Here is an 18518-nt window from a genome sequence, read left to right on the forward strand (position 1 = left end):
AAACGACACAAAGCGCACGCCTACCTAACTACACGGAACTGCATCTCCCAGAAGGCCGTTGGCTCACAGAGCCTGGTTTGGCGTTGACGGATGGCCAATGAACAGGGAGAATTACTGTGCACAGCGACACCCATGCCCGGGGCTTATGTGTGGTCTGTTTCTACACTCGCGCTGGTCTCTCTCTCGGCTATTCCTTCAGATTTCTCTACTCCTCTCCCTGAGCTTCCCGGGAAGTGCAGTCTAGTTGGGGGAGAGGGGCGGAGCCTCCGGCGGCTAGTCTCGGTCCCAGAGCGTCGGCTACGGTCGCTCAGCAGGACTCCGCAGTCGGGGACTCAATCCTGGGAGCCCCGCGCTCTTCCACCAGCAACTTCGTCTCTGGAGCGGCGGGGCCAGAGAGAATCGAGAGCAGGTGGGCGGTATCCGGGAACCTCTGGGTTCTCCTTTCTACAAATTGGGACCTCCTCCCACCCTCTCTACTTCGACCTGCAGATCTGAGGCTCCGCATCTTCTTAAATAGAAAAGGCTTTCTTGTTTGATTATGCAAGCATTGCATGCTTAGTGTGGAAAAGAAAATTAACAAAATATGGAAAATTATAAAGATATCAATATCCACAAGGCTAGCTCCCTCTGTTCACATGTCACTCCCTCAAAATGACTTTCCCTGACTGTAAATAGCACATACACACACCCGCCATGGCTCTGCCCTGCCTTATTTTTCTTTCTTTTTTTTTAATCCTCACCCGGGGACATTTTTCCATTTCGTTAAGATAGAGTGGGGGGGGGGGGAGAGAGAAAGAAACATGGACGTGAAAGGGACATATCGGGTGGCTACCTCCCGCACAACCCCAACCACAACCCCAACCGGGGCCTGGGACAAACTGCAACCGAGGTATGTGCCCTTAGCGGGAACCAAACCCGGGTCTCTTTGGACCGCGGGCCAACGCTCTAACTGCTGAGCCAAACCGGCCAGGGCCTGCCTTATTTTTCTATCTAACTTTTATCAGTACCTGACATTTGTGTAATATTTGTCTCTTACTACTCGACTATGAGCTCAAAGAGGTCACACTGTTTTCATTGCCCTACTCCTAGCACCCAGAATTGTTTCTGGCACAGTATTTGTTGAATAACTGAAGGTTTAAAATATTCCTTATAAGGCCATTTAGGAATAAGCACTATTAATATTTCAGTCTGTTCGTACAGTTCTATTTCTATGAATATTTCTAATGTAAATCTGGAACAATTCGATTCGATCAGGTGGCTCAGTTGGTTGGAGTGTCCTCCCATGCACCAAAAAGGTTGCTGGTTCGTTTCCTGTTAGGGCACATAGCTAGAATGTGGGTTCCATCCCCAGGGTGCGTACAGGAGGTAACCAATGGATGTTTCTCTCTGAAAAAAATTTTTTTTTAATATTTATTTTTTTATCCTCACCCGAGGACTTTTTTGCATTTATCTGCAGATAGAGCAGGAGGGAGAGAGGGGAGAGAGAAACATCGATGTGAGAGAGACACATGGACTGGTTGCCACTCACACAATCTCAACTAGGGCCAGGGACAAACTGCAACTGAGGTATGTGCCCTTAGTGGGAACTGAAACCAGGACTCTCTGGTCCACAGGCTGACACTCTAACCACTGAGCCAAACCAGCCAGGGCTAAAAAAAACTTTTTTTAAATAAAAAACATATACTTGAGTAAGGGTAAATCTGGAATCATTCTATATAAGTAATTTTGTGTCATTTTTTTGTGTTCTACTTTTTATCCAATGTATTGGAGTGACACTGGTTAACAAAATTTACAGGTTTCAGGTGCACAACTCCACAACACAGCATCTGTACACTGCATTGTGTTCACCACTCCAAGTCAAGTTTCCTTCCATCACCATTTATCCCCCCTATACCCTCCCCCCCATCCCCTCCCCCCAAGTAATGTTTTATTGACTCAAGTCTATCAGGCCCTGGCCTGTGTGGCCCAGTGGTTAAAGCGTCGGCTTGCAGATGAAAGTGTTGTGGGTTCAATTCCCAGTCAAGGGCACATACCTGGGTTGCAGGCTTGATTCCTGGCCCCCGTTGGGAGGCAACCAATTGATGTGTCTCTCTTGCATCAGTTTCTCTCTCTCTCTCTCCCCTTCCACTCTCTCTAAAAAAATCAATGGAAAAAATATCCTCAGGTGAGGATTAACAACAACAAAAGGATAATTTTCCATATCAGCATTTATAAATAAAAGAATTCTTCTGTTTTGCAAGCTTTATAGTATTCCATAGCAGGACAGTTCCATATTTTATTTAAAATCCCTTACTCTTGGACATTTAGTTTCCAATTTTCTGTGTTTCTACATACACCTAGATGCATTTGCTTGAGGAACTTGCTGGAGAGCATGAGTCAAGACTATTTTATGAATACTGCTGAAATGGATGCTACTGGGCTCCCCTTCCTCTACTGGGCTCAATGGAAAACCACACCAGGAAGAAAAAATTGGAAGTCCCCTTTTCTAGCCTGGCTGGTGTGGTTCAGTGGTTGAGCATTGACCCATATGCACCAAGAGGTTGCCGGTTTGATTCCTGGGCACATGCCTAGGTTGTGGGCCATATCTCCAGTGGGGGGCATGCAGGAGGCAGCCAATCGATGTTCTCTCTCATCCATGTTTCTCCCTCTCCCTTCCTCTCTCTCTAAAATCAATAAAGAAAAAAAAATTTTTTTAAAGAAAGTCCCCTTTTCGCCCTGGCCAGTTTGGCTCAGCGGTTAGAGCGTTGGCCTGCAGTCCGGAGAGACCCGGGTTCGGTTCCCGCTAAGGGCACGTACTTCGGTTGCAGTTTGTCCCCGGCCCTGGTTGGTCTTGCGGGTGGCAGCCACTCGATGTGTCCCTTCACGTCGATGTTTCTCTCTCTCTCTCCCTCCCACTCTATCTGTACAAAAAATGGAAAAATATCCTCGGGTGAGGATAAAAAAAAATTAAAAAAAATTAAAAAAAAAAAGAAAGTCCCCTTTTCCAGATATGGCCTTATAGTGTTCTTCCCACACCCTCTATTGGCAAAACTAACATCAAATTGTCTAGCAAAGGAGAAATGTTTTACAGGATCCCACTGGCTTCAGTATTACAAAGGACAAAAAGAGTGAATTGGAGACTGAGAGACAAATTAATAACTGGCACACTCACCATATATTTCATTGGTCATTGCTGGTAGATGATAAATTATTTGTATACAAGTATACTGGAATTGACAATCTAATTGCACTTTTTTTTACTTCTGATAGTGTTTTAGTTTATTTTTCTAGCTAGAAAATATAATCTATAATGAAAAAAGTAAAAATTTCTTTCAAAAAATTATATTCATTTCCAGAATTTATATACATTATTTTCTTAGTCTTATAGCATTGTCCAGAACTTCCTAAACTACGTCAGGACAGCAGACATCATTGTCTTGGTTAATGAAAATACTTTTAATGATTTACAATAGTCTATTGTTTGTCTCAAATATATAGCCATGCTCATATTAAGGAGCATCTATTCTCGCCCTGGCCAGTTTGGCTCAGCGGTTAGAGCATCGGCCTGTGGTCCAGAGGCGTGTGCCTTGGTTGCAGTTTGTCCCCAGCCCTGGTTGGGTTGTGCGGGAGGCAGCCGCTCCATGTGTCCCTTTCATGTTGATGTTTCTCTCTGTGTGTTCCTCTCTCTCCCTCCCACTCTATCTGTGAACAAAAAATGGAAAAATGTCCTTGGGTGAGGATTTAAAAAAAAAATCTGTTCTCATTTGTAGCAGAAAGACCATTACCTGTTCCCCAATATGTTTTCCTCTTCTATAGTAAAAATTTTTCAATGGGCACATGGCCATTTAGAATAAAGAGTATATTCTCCCAGGTCCTCCTAAGTATGGCCATGTAATGATATGTGAGCAGCTGTAATGTATGCATTTTATTGGAAAGGAATGGATCATGTCTTCCTAGTCTCTTTTCAACTACTAGTTGGAATTTGGACATGGTAGCATGGACCATGCAGATGAGAGTAACACCAAAAGGTGTCAAAGCAATAAGATGAAAGGCGCCTGGAGCCACCGAACTAGCCCTGGATTACACCCAGGCAGGTGATATGAAAGAGATAGAGATAGCATGTTTAAGCCACTGTTGTTTTAGATCTCTGTTACAACCAGAATGTATACCCTATCTAGCACTATTGCCTACTGAGAGTTCCTTCTTTAAAAAGATAAACAGCCTGGCCAGTGTGGCTCAGTTAGCACAGAATTGTCCCATGCACCAAGAGGTTTCTGGTTCCATTCCTGGTTGGGGCATATGCCCATATAGGGGGTGTGCAGCTGATTGATATTTCTATATCTTTCTTCCTCTCCCTTTCTCTCTCTAAACAATCAGTAAAGGCACTTTTTTTTGTTTTGTTTTTAAAGAGAGAAATAGCCAGGCTGGTGAGGCTCAGTTGGTTGAGCCTCATTCCATGCACCAAGAGGTCACTGGTATTCCATTTCTGGTCAGGACACATGCTTGGGTTGCAGGCTTAATCCCTGGTGAGGGGCCTGCAGGAGGCAGCTGATTGTTTCTTTTTCTTCTTCTGTTTTTTGGTACGTGCCCCTAGCGGGAACCGAACCCGGGACTCTCTGGTTCACAGGCTGACGCTCCAACCACTAAGTCAAACCGGCCAGGGTGGCAGATGATTGTTTCAATCTCACATTGATAATCTCTCTCGCTCCCTTCCTCTTTGTCTCTAAAAATCAATACACTATTTAAAAAACAGAAATAGAAAATAGAAATATTTTCATAATTTCTCCTGTGGGATATTGAATATTCAGAATTTCTATGTCTTGACTTTTTTTTTTTTGGTTAATCCTCACCTGAGGATATTTTTCCATTGACTTTTAGATAGAGTGGAAGCGATAGAGGAGTGAGAGAGAGAGAAACATCAACGTGAGAGAGACATCAATTGGTTGCCTCCCACGTGACCTGACCAGAGCCAGGGTTCGAACCTGCAACCCAGGTATGTGCCCTTGATCAGGAATGGAACCTGAGACCCTCTAACCGCTGAGCCAAACAGGCCAGGGCTAAATGTTTTTTTATTTTTCTTTTGTTTGACTAAATGTTGATAGTTTTTTTCCTAGGAAATCATCCCTTTCATCTACAATTTGACATTAATATAAATTGTACATAGTATTTATTTCCATTTAATTAAAAAATTTAAGGCCCTAGCTAGGTGGCTCAGTTGGTTAGAACATTGTCCAGATACACCAAGGTTGTGGGTTTGATCCCAGGTCAGGGTACATTCAAGAATCAACTAATGAATGTATAAAGAAGTGGGACCAAAAAAATCTATGTTTCTGTTTCTCTCTCTCTCCCTACCTCTAAAATCAATACATTTAAAATTAAAATCAGCATGTATATTTAAATCTTTGGTTTGGGATCCTGAGATAGCACTTTTAATGTTGGTAGAGTAGCGAACAGGCTAGGAGTCTGGGTCTGTTGACTTTGCAGATTAGGGCTCCCATACCATAGGCTGCCTACCTCTGGCCTACCTCTAGACATTATTTTGAGATATATACTTTAGTTTCATTTAAGACCCTGTTACTGTGGGTTTCTGTTATTTGTAGCTGAATTCATTGCTTCATAGGGTTATTATAAGGGCTAAATAAATGAGTGAATACAAGTATAGACCACTTAGTCCAGTATTAACTCTCAGCACACAGTGAAAGAGTGGTTAGTCTCAGGGAATTATCATCACCAGGAACTTGTCATGGGCATGCCCACAGGAGCATAGAGTACAAGAGAGGCTATAGGAGTTAGGCCCTCCAGGTATCTTTTCCACTTTCCCCTGAAGATTTCAGTCCAACTTGTTCTGGTCTGTGGCCTGTTCAATTGTATTAATATTCATAGCTGGCCTGGAGCGTTATTAGTTGAAAACAGAAAAACTGGAGTGCTCTAGGAGGTGTCCGAGTTGCAGGTCAGAGTGCTGCATTTGGAACCCAGGCAGGAAGCCTGCCTGAGGACATGTCACAGGCTGGACCAAGAGCATGAGCACGAGGAAGGTTGGACCATCCTCATAACCTCCTATTCTCCACCATCCAGGGGACAGCAGGGAGAAACCTTAGACCACAGCCCCTCACAAGTCACATCTCTCTAGCTTCTCCTCCCTCCCACCAGAGTTGTCATTTCAGCTCATGAAACACCAGTCTCTTCACAGCAAGGCCTTTATTCATTTTTTTGTTTTCCTAGCTTGTAAAGTTCTGCCCCCCAAATTCTTGTAAAACGGCTTCTTGTCCTTCAAGTCTCAGCTTAAATGTTCCCGCCTTACATGGGCCTTCTCTATCAGTTCCTAGCATACTTCATTTCTGGCATTTGTCACTACTTGAAATTAATGTGTCATTTATCTGCTTACCAGTCTCCCCCACTAGAGCCAACCCCATGAGGGCAAGGATCTTGTCTGGCTTTTTCATCGCTTACTCCTCAACATTTAGCAACGAACCTGGAATGCATTTATTTCGTATTTGAAAAATGAGTAAGTGAATGCAGCAAATATCCTATTTAACGTTCCTCTGCCTCGCACTGGCCTCCTCAGTTTACCCGGCTCCCCCAGAAGACCGCAGTCTCCTTCCAGGCAGTTGCCGCACTCGCGCCCGGCTCTCACTGGCAGCACGGTCAGACCCTGCTCCGGGCTCGGAGGCTGCTAAAATGTCACAGGAGGCGTCCGGACTGGAGCCGGATGCAGAAGTCGGGATTCCCCCAGCGCCGCACACGAGCCGGCCATCTTCAGGGCTAGATGTGGCCTCCGGGTTCAGGTTCCCAGTCTCCGGAGCAGCAGCGAGATTATTGGAGTCGGCGCGCGAAGCCGGAAGTGGCCCTGGCTCTCCGTCCGCATCCTATCTAGGACCACAGGAGGCTCGGCATCTCTGTGGTAGGCCCAGGGCCGGCTCTGAAGGCTTAGGGGCTGGCGACGAAGCCAGGAGCCCAGCCCTGAATCGTTGATTTCTTCTGCAATCGACGCCAGGGTAAGGGAAAAAGGCAAGTTTCAAAATCTAGAGCTTCGCGAGAGTTGCCCCGGCAACCGTGCGGCTTGGGGGCAGCTACGAGAACGTCAGTCGTGATTGGCCGGTTTTTCTGGTGCCCGCCTCTCTCTTCACCTGGGCACTTGATTGGCTAAAATCAGAGGGAGAGGCAGGGCCTTTCGGAACTGGTCCACCGGGATGTGAGAATACTTGGTGAGGCTGGCTCCCTGAGACCTCCCCAAGATTTCCGACCTCGCCGCCTGGCGTGGTCACTCAAGCTCAGGAGGAGCTGTCTCATGCCAGTGCTGTGCTGAGCACGACGCCCCCGCACAGGGAGGGCTGCGCAGCCAGCTGGGCCATGAGCGCTGTCAGCCAGGATCTGGACTGAGTCTATAGCCACACAGAAAGAGGGTGGGAAGCTCAAGGAAAATATTCTCCCTTGCTCTCGCCCTCTTCCTGAAGGCGCAGGTGCAGGTCAGTCTTGAGTAACTAGGTCGAGTTCTGCAGTGCCCTGAAGCTGGTATGTCCAGTGTGAGAAGCAATGAGGAAGCAGGCCACACCTCAACCGCTACCCAGAGATACCAAGACCCTGGTGTCACCACACCCCCAGCCTGCTACCTCTCAGTGGTGCTCCATAACTCACCAAATCAGGAATACCCTCCACCCTGACATTCCAGGCCCTTCCACGATGCCCCAGCTACCTCCTCAGTCTTAGCTGCTCTTGTCAAATATTTTCAAACTGCCAAGTTCCACTCTTAAAAGCTCTCGCCTGATCTGTGCCAGAATGATGAACTGTGGATGGACATCTTGGAAGGAATGGACAGAGACCCATAGAATCACATCCCTCTGCACTGTGCTATGAAAAGGGAAACAGTTTCTCTTGGATACTGTGGTCTCTGGACTCCTCAAAAGCCAAAGTGAAGACTTTAAATGACTCCTTGGCTTACTCGGTAGACCTCTGAGTGTTTCAAGTCCTGACACACTGGCCATGCAGCCCAAGGAAACAAAGAGCCACTGTGCAAATGAATATTCTGTGCTAAGGTTGTGCCAAATGATGACAGCTGTCGTTTTAAGTCTCCTTCCTACCTCTCTCTCTCTCATTCATTAGAAAACAAGCTCCTGGGGGCAGCAAGCCTGCTTTATGTGTATAAGCCCTATCAGCCTCTCACACCGAGCCAAGCAGAGGAATCTCATTTCTAGCTATGACTGGAGCCATGAAGACAAGCTGAAGGGAGGAAACTGCTTTTTTTCTCACCAGTCCTGACAGCAACTTAACCCTAGACCCCACTGAGACCTCCTAGTCTTGCCTGAGCTTCCACTAGTAAGCAGCTTCCTGGCATCCCAATGATTATATGTTTCTCCCTCCCCCTATCTCCAGCTGAGTCCAGCACTCCAGAAGGTCAAGTCTATTGTCTGTATTACTCTTTTTAGACAGCTCTGTCTCATAATATCATGGGTTAATTAGATAGTCAATAGCTGTTGTGGTACATGGAAATAGGGGTATTCTTTACATAGTAAAATCCCTGGCCCTAAACCCCAGCTTCCAACTCTCTGACTGTATGGCTTTGGGAAAGTTAATGGACTTCTCTCCTAGCCTGTTTTTTCATCTATAAAACTGGGATAAAACCTGCTCAGCTTGTGGAGAGTGGAGGTGACATATATATGGTGCTTGGCCCCATGCTTGGCAGGACAGCTACTCGACAACTGGCAGCTATGATTACTATTCCCAGTCTGTCATCCTCTTCAAGCCACTTCCTCCCTTAGGAGCTGGGAGCCAACCAGGGCTGCAGCCACCCTGCTGGCTCCATGATCCACAGAGACAGGTGGAGTCTCGATGGCTTCCCTGTTATAGGCATCAAGGTCAGAACTGCATGTTATCTTGGAAGCTAAGCTGCAAATCTTGGATAATAAGCAGGCTGAGCCCACCCCTCACAGGGAAAATAGTAGAGAATGGAAAACAGAAACTACAGAAGTAAAATACCAAGAGGTCAGGAGTAAAACCACCAGGCATGGGTGAGTAGAGCAAATTATAAAGGACATGTGTGAAGAGGACAAGGAGGGAAAAAGTAGGATCTTGCAGCAGCCTCAGAAGGGACCAGGAGGGACAGTAGTCCCTGGTAAGTGAGGTAATCACACTGAATTATCACTGGACCCCAGTGGAAGCAGATGGAAAATATCCAGCCAAAAAACTCAGCCCTGGTACCTACAACAGGAGACAAGGCAGGCAGGAGACAATGAGTTCCCAAGCTAGCCCTGAGCTGCTCCTGGCTCTCAAAGAGCCAAGGAAGTTTCCAGGGCTCAGTGATCAATGCCCCTGGCATTAGAGTGACAGCAGCAGCAAAACACCCACCAGGGGGTTCACAATTCCACTAGTGGCTGGTTGGTTTCAAGTCCAAAAACCTCTGTGCTAAGAAGCCTTTGTATGGAAACTTGTGGTCCTAATCATCTGGATTGGGCCCCAAGCCAGGTCAAGGTTGGGAAAGAGGGTGCCCAAGCCCTGAGAGCGATGACTTGGATGCCTTAGTGAGGATACATTGTTGACACAAGAGCCCCCAGAATCTGAGGTCAGCTACCAGCAACCCCCACTGCCCCAATAACCCCTATCCCCTACTGCCACAAGACAGAGCAACAGGCCGTGGCTTGAATTCCAAGGCCTTTAATGTGCAGCTAGCCTGCCTGAGATTCACCCTAGCTCCTCCCAGTGTTGCCATGCCCCACCCCCATGCCAGCACCTCCCCAACTCCCTTTCCACTGTCCCTCTCACTGCCCTTGCAGCTGCCCTCACTCCTCACTGGGGGCCTGGCCCCTCACTCTGGGCCCCTTAGGTGGGAGTAGGTGGGGGTGCTGCCAGAGCCCCCGCTGCCCCCAGCATCAACATGGCCAGAGCCTTAGGCCCTGTGGTGTGGATCTTTTCATGCCGGTGCAGGTTGGAACGCCTGCTGAAGCTCTTGCCGCAGAGAGGGCAAGAGTAGGGCCGGACGCCGCGGTGGGTGCGCTGGTGGGCAGTGAGGTGCGAGCTGTGGCTGAAGCTCTTGCCGCAGTCGAGGCAGTGGTACGGCTTCTCCCCGGTGTGCGTGCGGTTGTGCGCGATGAGGTTGGAGCGCTGGCTGAAGCACTTGCCGCACTCAGGGCACGGGTAGGGCTTGACCCCTGTGTGGGTACGCTGGTGGGTGACCAGGGCTGAGCTCTGTGTAAAGCACTTACTGCAGATGGGACACTTATGGGGCTTGGCTCCTGTGTGCGTGCCCTGGTGAGTGACCAGGTCCGAGCGGCGGGTGAAGCGCTTGGCACAGCGGTCGCACACGTAGGGCTTTTCGCCCGTGTGGATGCGCTGGTGCTGAATCAGCGTAGAGTGGTGGCTGAAGCTCTTCCAGCAGGAGGGGCAGGTATAGGGCTTCTCCCCGGTGTGGATGATCTGGTGCTGAATGAGGTGCGAGCTGCGGCCGAAGCGCTTGCCGCAGTCTGTGCAGGCGTAGGGTTTCTCACCTGTGTGCGTGCGTCGGTGCGTCACCAGGTGGGAGTGCCAGCTAAAGCCCTTGCCACACTGCTCGCATTTGTAGGTCTTCTTGCTGGCATCACCATCAAGGACCAGGCCCTCCTCGCTACTTTCAGGGGCTCCTGTCTCCCCTTTGCTGGGTTTCTCTGTGAGGCCAGTGTTGGACAGGGTTGTTTCCAGACCTCTCTCCTCCGGGGGGCCCGGCTGCCCGTCGTCTTTGGCTCGCCCCAATCTCTGGCCACTGGCTGCTTGCCATCCACACTGTAGGACATTGCCCTGTGCTCCCCCTGGCCTGGTCCTAAAGGACTTCACATCCCCATGGACTGTCTGGGATGAGGTCGGCTCCTTTCTCACCTCCACCGCTCCTGGAGAAAGGTTTTCCAACCAGAGATAGGCTTTTGTGAGGGACCTAAGGGAATTCCAAAGATGGAGAAAAGGGCAAGGACCTGAGGGGAACCTGGGAAATGACTGCCACCCTCTGCAGAGGAGGGGAGGCTGGCGCCCTACCTCAGCAAGGGCCACGTGTTTGCACCCCACGGGAAATAAAGCCTGCACTGACAAGGGGCACCTAGGAGCGACAGGGACAACCCACTGCCCACCCATCACCTCTGAACGCACCTCTCTTCTCCTCTTCATCTCCCATCTGCAGGCATGAACTTGAGGCTTCGCCCTTGCCCTGCACCTGGGAGGCCCAGAAAGTTCTGCTGAAGGGAAACCCTGCCCAAAAAGAGATGCAGTGCTCAGTCACTGACCTCCCCGGCTGCCCAGCAGGAGACACCACCCCCACAAGTAGTGACAGAGCAAAGGGGAATGAGTGCAACTCTGGAAACACCAGGTAATACCACACGAGCTCAAAGTTTGCTTGGGATGAGGTGTCCACCCTCTCTAGGAAGCATGTTCCAGGGTCACCACTAGACATACTCTTTTCAGGGCTAAGTCAGGGCTCTGCCTCATTTCCCTGAACAAGCACCAGAAATAAAGGGAGAGGACTGGGCCAGGTCAGCTGCTAGCAACCCACTTCCTCACACAGCCCCAGCAGTGGACCCAGAAACATTAGAAAACAGTCTCCCACTCCTGCACCTACACCTTCCCAGGACCATCAGCAAAAAGGGCTCCTGGGGGAGGGCCAGGGACAAACAGAGGCCAAGTGGGAGGGTCTGAGACAAGAGGGCCAGGGACACTGACCACCTAGAAGTCAAGGACCACAGGTCCATTTACCAAGTCCCTGGGTAAGGGCCCAATAATTCTGGTCAAGTCAGTAAGAGAGCAGAAGGCCTGGCCTCCATGCCATGATCCAAGCCCCATGGGAGGAAGGGAATGTGTTGGACAAACTAGGTGATTTAGGTCATTTGTGAGGTCTGTCATGGGGCCACAAATGGGTGCTAGGTTCCCTCTGATCTTCTAGGACTTGCCCAGACCTAGGAGTATTAACAACAGGTGGTAAACAAACCTGAGTCAATTAAAGGAGTAAGCAGGGTGGTTGTGATCTTGGGGTCCACCAGGGATAACAGGGTCTTGGCCCATCATTGAAGTCAAAGGGTGGCTTTACCAAGCCCCCAGCTCCACTTTGACTAGCAGATGTGCAACAGGAGTGTATTGACAGACATACTAACTGAATGAATAACAATGAATGAACACTCTGAGTTTTCCATAAGATCTTATAAAATCTGCCAAGAAAACTAGAGTCTGAAAGTGAGGAGTCAATGTCCTAGGACATAACTACTTAGTATGAGAAAAACTGAGAGAGACAGGCCCCTCTGAGAAGAGGACACACCCCTTGGGGCAGATGTGACAGCTCAGAGTCTATAAGATTGGAGATTAACTGGCACCATGTCCCCCCTACCTCAGGCATGCAGCCCTGACCCCAGAGCCAAGTTTTCTGCTCAGATACTTCTAAAGCCTGGCTTTGAAAAAAAGGATGGTGAGCCCTGGCTGGTTTTCCTCAGCAGTTAGAGTGTTGGCCCACAGACCAAAGAGTCACGGGTTCAATTCCAGTCAAGGGCATGTACCTCAGTTGCAGTTAGGTCTCCGGCCCTGACTGGGGTTTTTCAGGAGGCAACCAGTCAATGTGTCTCTCTCATCAATGTTTCTTTCTCTCTCTCTCTCTCTCTCTCTCTCTCTCTCTCTCTCTCTCTCTCTCTCCCCCCATCTTCCCTCCCACTCTATCTGAAAATAAATGGAAAAATATCCTCGAGTGAGGATTTTAAAAAAAAGGAGGGTGGAACTATACAAATAAGCATCACAGAAGAACCAAAAAGAAGCAGAATCTCTAAGTAGGCACCATCTAGTACCGCAGCCAACTAGCCACATGTAGCTATTTCAGTTCAAATTTGAGCTGATTAAAATGAAATAAAATTAAATACTCAGTTGCTGTAGCCACATTTTTAGTGCCCAACCGCCACATCTGGATCATGGCTACCATCTCCATATACGGAGCATGCCCATCATTAGGAAGGTTCTATAGAACAGTACAGTCTATGTGAACAATGGAGAAGGGTTTAAGCCTTAGAAAGCTGGGAAGTAACAGTGGAATAGACCCCACCTCTGACATCCAGGGCCTTGGGAAGTGGTTGCTCCAGAACAAGTGCCAGCCCTTACCCAAGGCCAGCCCATTTCGCTTCTGCAGGACATCCTGGTAGAAACTCTGTTGTGTGTGGTCCAGCCGCCCCCACTCCTCCCGGGAGAGGTACAGAGCCACATCCTCAAAGGTCACTGGCATCTGAAACAACATGAAATGCCTACTTTACAAGACATGACAAGATACAGTGGTGGGGCCTGATGGTGCCAAGATGAGATCCCAACTCCCAACCTGCTGCCCAGGTCTGAGGGTGAAGCAGGAGCCACCCAAGGATGGCTTATTGGGGGCAAGAATATGGCAGCTGTGTACAGCAGATGATAGGAGACAAAAACAAGAGAGGCCTTCTTTTCCAAAACCACAGCCAAAGCTCAGGATCTCCAGCACATTCCCCTCCAGCCTTCACCCTTGGGTCTGGTACTGAGATCTGGAGGGTGATGCAGTCAGAGACGCTGTCCCTCCATGTCTTTCTGTTCCCCCTCCAACCTTGGACAGGGGCACTCACCTGGGACCAGGCAGTGAGGAGCGCTGCGGCCATCTGCCGGTCTCTGGTCCTCCCCTCATGGGAAAGCACAGGGATCTGGGGGGAGGGGAGGGCTGAGAGAGGAGAGAGGTCCTCAGGGAAGCCACCTCACCCTGCTGCATCCTACTGTTCTCCAAGCAGGCTCATGCCTGGCAAGCCCACAACTGCCCTAGACTCCACCCTTGACCCCACCCACGAAGAGGTCAGTAGGCTCTGAGGCTGTGCCAGGGTGGCCTCCAAGAGGCAAGTGGACAGACACCCAGGCATCTCTCCTGACCATGACAGGGACCTCTTCCCCTCCCCACCTGGGCTTTGAGCCTCTGCCTCTCCCCACAGCTGCTGCCCAGGAAAGCAGCTCTCTTCACATCCCTCTCCTCACCTCCACCAGGCAGAAAAAGAGCTTTCTCCTTAGAGCCCTGGCTTAGGCGCCCCCAGCTCCAAGCTCTTTGAGCCCTGTCCTCCTGCGATGCCCCCTCAGGGTGTGGCTCTTGCAGCTCTGTCTTAATGTAAGGTGACTCCCGAGCGGCTCCCAAAGGCACCACCTCCTTTGACTCGGGAAGAATTTCTTGACAAGGATGCCCATGATCTGGAACCTAGAAATGGTAGCCCCAATCAGTACTGGGACGGAGACTGGGATACACAGCCAAGCACCATGTGCTCCATACCCAGGGGTCCCTGCAGGGGCAGACACCTAGAATGGTGGAACACACAACCAAATACAAGGCATGGCTTGAAGGACTGGCCTTCCTTCCTTCTCCTACCCTCAAGGACCTGTGCATCTCCTGCTTGCTCCTGGAAGAGAAGGAAGGCAGACTTAGCAAGGCCCTGCTAGGTGCAGGCTGACTAAGTGCCCACAGAGCAGCTGCCTGCTTCAGTTCAAGCCTCGCACCTCTAACAGCAGTGTGGATTTTTTTTTTCTTTCTCAATTTTTAGAGAGAAAGGGAGAGGGAGAGAGAAACATCAATGAGAGAACATCAATTGGCCACCTCCTGCATGTCCCCTCTGGGGATCAGGCCCACAACGTGGGCATGTGCCCTGACCGGGAATTGAACCGGCGACCTCTTGGTGCATGGATCGACGCTCAACCAGTGAGCCACACTGGCCAGGCTGTATTATTATTTTTAATATATGAGGAAACCAAGTGTAATGGGTTGAAACTATAATGACTAGTGTCTTTATAAAAAGAGGAAAGGACACAGAAACATGGAGGAGGCCATGCGAAGACAGAAGCAAAGACTGGAGTAATGCTGTCACAAGCTAAGGAACACCTGGGGTCCCCAGAAGCTGGAAGAGGCAGGAAGGATCCTCTCCTAGAGCCCTGGGAAGGAACCCTACCAATACCTTGATTAGGGGTTTCTGGCATCCAGAACTGTGAGAGAATAAATTCTGGTTGTTTTAAGCCACCAAGTTTGTGATCCTTCGTTATGGAAGCCCCAGGAAACTAACATACCCAGGCTCAAAGATCAGACAATGGCCCAAGATCATGAGTGGCTCAAGCAGGATTGGAACTCAAGTTTATCTGACTCCCAAGTCACCCCTAGGGCCACCATGTCTTGAAGATGACAGGGAAGCATCATGTGGCATTGGGCCATTTCCAGCGTGACTCAATTTGGTTAGAGAAGTTGGGGTTTTTTGGCTTGAAGAAAAAAGCCCGTGTGCCACTAAATGTGCTGAGGCTTGGTGTCCATCTTGGTCTGACAGGAGAACTCCTCTCCAGCTCACCCTCTTCAGCACAACCCCACCCAGTGAGACTTTAGGGTCCTGCCCACTCATCCTCCTTGGGCACACCAACCTCAGCCCCAGTCCTCTGGGAGAGTGAAGAGCAGGCTTTATTCAGGTGACTGGGGCTCAAATCCAGAGCCATTCCTCACTAGCCATTCAACCCTAAGTAGGCTCCGCCTTCACCCAAACCTCAAGAGCCTCATTTAAGTCACTTCCCTTGCACTGGGAGGCCCCTGGTGAAGCCTCACTATCATCCACAGCATGAGGACTGGCCAGCCTTCTGCTGGGGACTTATGACTGTCCCTCTCCCCTCCACCAATTTCCATCTATGTTAGGGTCTCGAAAGGAAAGACCCTAGGCCAGGAGTCACAGTGCCTGGGAGCCACATGGGTGAGGCAGCCTCCAAGGCTCAGCAGCTCTGTCTCTACAGATAACATGTGAGCAAGAGCTGTCCACTCCAGAAAGTTCTGGATAAACACAAAACAGTGCCTGTAATTATTATTATTACTCTACTTGTGAGCTGACTGACAGAACCCTACATCAGTAGAGAATGTCATGGGCATGTGAGGCCTGTTGGTGTTACAAGGCACTGTGGAATGGAAACCAAACAGTGGTAACACTTCTTTGTGCTAATACAGTAGGAAAAACATAGAACTAGTATTTGATTTGTATTTGTACTTACAACCACTGGAATTACTAGGTGAGGGGATGCAGGTCTCTCTGACCTAGGTTCCAGTTGCTGTGGGTGTTTTTGTATTATGTGTTACAATAATGATCTCCTGCAGGCTGATGAATTGCTTAAAGGGGATTCTTGTGCCCATTATCTCTTCTGAGCCTCCCAACCACCTGGATGAGATGGATGGGAACAGTAGGCACATGATCTGTATATTATAGATCATACACCTGGTTTACAGAGGCCTGGGGACTTGCCCAAGTCACACACCTGGCTGTGACTGACTCATATTCCTCTGATTACAAGCCTGGTAACTCTGGTCTCCCTGTAGGTTGTAATTACACACACACACACACACACACACACACACACACACGCATGCATGAACACAAACAACAGGAACAGGAAAGCCTAGGTTCTCAGACCCAGAGAGAGGAGAAGGGGTTCCCAAGCTGAAAACAATGCATGTGTGTTTATATGTGTGTGTGTAAGAGAGAGAGAGAGAGGGAGGGAGGGAGGGAGGGAGGGAGGGAGGGAAAGAGAGAGAGGGAGAGGGAGGGAGGGAGGGAGGGAGAAACTGAGGCTTTTCTGTGTGCTCTGGGTTCTGTTCAGAGAGCTAGCATCACCAGTAGAACCCCTACACAGCCTACTGCTACCTCATGTGGCCTCTGGTCTGCTGACTATGGAATTCACCAGGCCAAGCAATGCAGTTCCGTAGAAGTCAATTCCCCAGTGGAAGGTATTTCCCTTTACACCACCTTCTCTTCAATACTCCCCTTCACCCCCATCCACCAGCCTTGCACCCCAGTGAGTCTAACACTTCCATTGGTCCAGACACCCTGATGTGAAGATCCTGTCCAGCTCCAGTTCCTTCCAGAGCACACCTCCCTCACCTGGTGTCCCATTCATACCTCTTGGGCTCTCTCTTTGTCCTGGGTAGCCCGGATGCCTCCATGGTCTGCAGACATTTTCTATCTCAGAGAAAGAAAGTACAGCTGAGTTGTTTCTCCTTCTGTTGGCCAAGCCCCCTCCAGCTGCTGACCAGGAGCCTGGAAGAGCAGAAGGAAATCAGCCAGCATCTCCTAGACACCTCTGAAGCGCCTCAAAAATCCTGTGTAGGTCCAGATCCATCTCTGTTTTCAATAAAAAAATAAAGCCTCCTGATGCCATCCAATGGCCTCCTTCTCTGTTTTCAGGTCCCTCACGTCTACAGAATGCTCTTTTGTATTGTCCCCTTTGTCACTGAAACAGGAGCCCTGCCTCTCATAGCAATCAGCTTAGGGAAAGCCAGGGCTGACTAGGAATCTATCTCCTGTCATCAGAAGCCAAAAGGTCTGCAAAGATCCTACAAAACAGGTGCTGCGTGGGGCCCCAACCAGCACAGCTGGCTCAGCTGAGGAATTCAGGCCCTGCCAGCTTCCCGGCCCAGGACACACATATATATACCTTGTGCTCAACCTGACTCAGCCATGCCTGGGATCCAGAAATTGATCTGCCCACTCTTAGCAGCCCTCCCTGCGGCTGCAGCCCCCCGCCTTGGCTCAGGAGTCCATGCAGCTCACAATCCTGGACAAGATGTCCTTCTCATCCTTCCCCTTCCCCAGCCTTCCAGGCCCCCTTCTCTCCAAGCCCTCCACCTTTGACCCCGTCCCCTCCTGCCAGCTGGCAGCCTGCACCGGTTTCTGGATCCAGGTCCCCTCCCCAGACCCCCGCCCTCACTGAAGTGGAGGTGGATAGGGCACCTCAAACAGCAGGAATAAGGACCCTCCCCTGGGAAAGGAGTCTCAGTAGTCTGCACCGGGGAAAGGGAGCCGGGTGGAGACTGGGATTAAGGACAACAGGAAGTCCCTCCCAGATCCTGTTCCCCACATAGCTGCAGTCCTAGAGGGTTCCTGGCTTCGAGGGTTCCGGGCTTAGGGTCCCGAGCCCTGCTATACCTACTCTTGGCCAGAAGGTCACTCCCAGATCCGCATTAGCAGCTCACGATCACTTTTCCCATCACGTAATACTCATGATGCTAGCCCAGCAGGGGCGCCGATATGGGAAAATACTTTTATGGGAGCATTTGATATTTGACATTTTAGAGATAATACTGTCTTCACAGGAAAAAGGGCACTTTGCTGGGTGTAGGGGTATGATGGTCCTTTTCAGCACCCTTCCAGGCTTCTGAACGTCTATGGTGTCTCCATAGAGATGTCCCTGGATTTTATTTACGGCCCCCACACTGGTCAGCAGGTCCTCTGGGTTCCCCCCAAGACCAACACAGAGTTCCCTCTCCATAACAGAAAATTTAGGAAACAGAGAGGCCTGGGCTCTCCCCTCTATGTCTCCCACCATACCCTACACCTTCAAAAGATGAGAGATTGGCCCTGGCCAGTTTGGCTCAGCGGTTAGAGCGTCCGCCTGCGGTCCAGAGAGACCTGGGTTCGGTTCCCGCTAAGGGCGTGTACCTTGGTTGCAGTTTGTCCCCAGCCATGGTTGGTCGTGCGGGTGGCAGCCACTCGATGTGTCTCTTTCACATCGATGTTTCCTTCTCTCTCTCTGCCTCTTTCTCCCTC

At 49.8% G+C, this 18518-nt stretch overlaps 1 protein-coding gene and 1 long non-coding RNA gene across 3 annotated transcripts; one reads left to right on the forward strand and one right to left on the reverse strand.

The window, feature by feature from the left end:
* Positions 1–146: 146 nt before the first annotated feature.
* LOC118642638 lies at positions 147–12972 on the forward strand. Of its 2 annotated transcripts, XR_004961770.1 has the most exons (5): positions 147–409; positions 6368–6484; positions 8080–8292; positions 11117–11302; positions 12663–12972. It is a non-coding gene; the product is annotated as an uncharacterized LOC118642638 (long non-coding RNA). The 2 variants fall into 2 exon arrangements; XR_004961771.1 differs by lacking the exons at positions 6368–6484; positions 8080–8292 and having other exon boundaries at positions 169–409; positions 12663–12849.
* On the reverse strand, positions 9724–17762 carry ZNF205 (zinc finger protein 205). The gene is made up of 7 exons (XM_036280539.1): positions 17703–17762; positions 16872–17009; positions 13945–14158; positions 13548–13639; positions 13066–13186; positions 11086–11184; positions 9724–10832 (listed from the first exon to the last, which is right to left on the reverse strand). The coding sequence occupies exons 2-7, from the start codon at positions 16926–16928 to the stop codon at positions 9793–9795; spliced, it is 1623 nt and encodes a 540-aa protein (XP_036136432.1). The 5' UTR covers positions 16929–17009; positions 17703–17762; the 3' UTR covers positions 9724–9792.
* Between the last annotated feature and the right edge of the window lie 756 nt (positions 17763–18518).

The sequence above is a fragment of the Molossus molossus genome, unplaced genomic scaffold, assembly GCF_014108415.1.
Source record: "Molossus molossus isolate mMolMol1 unplaced genomic scaffold, mMolMol1.p scaffold_m16_p_3, whole genome shotgun sequence".
Lineage (NCBI taxonomy): Eukaryota > Metazoa > Chordata > Mammalia > Chiroptera > Molossidae > Molossus > Molossus molossus.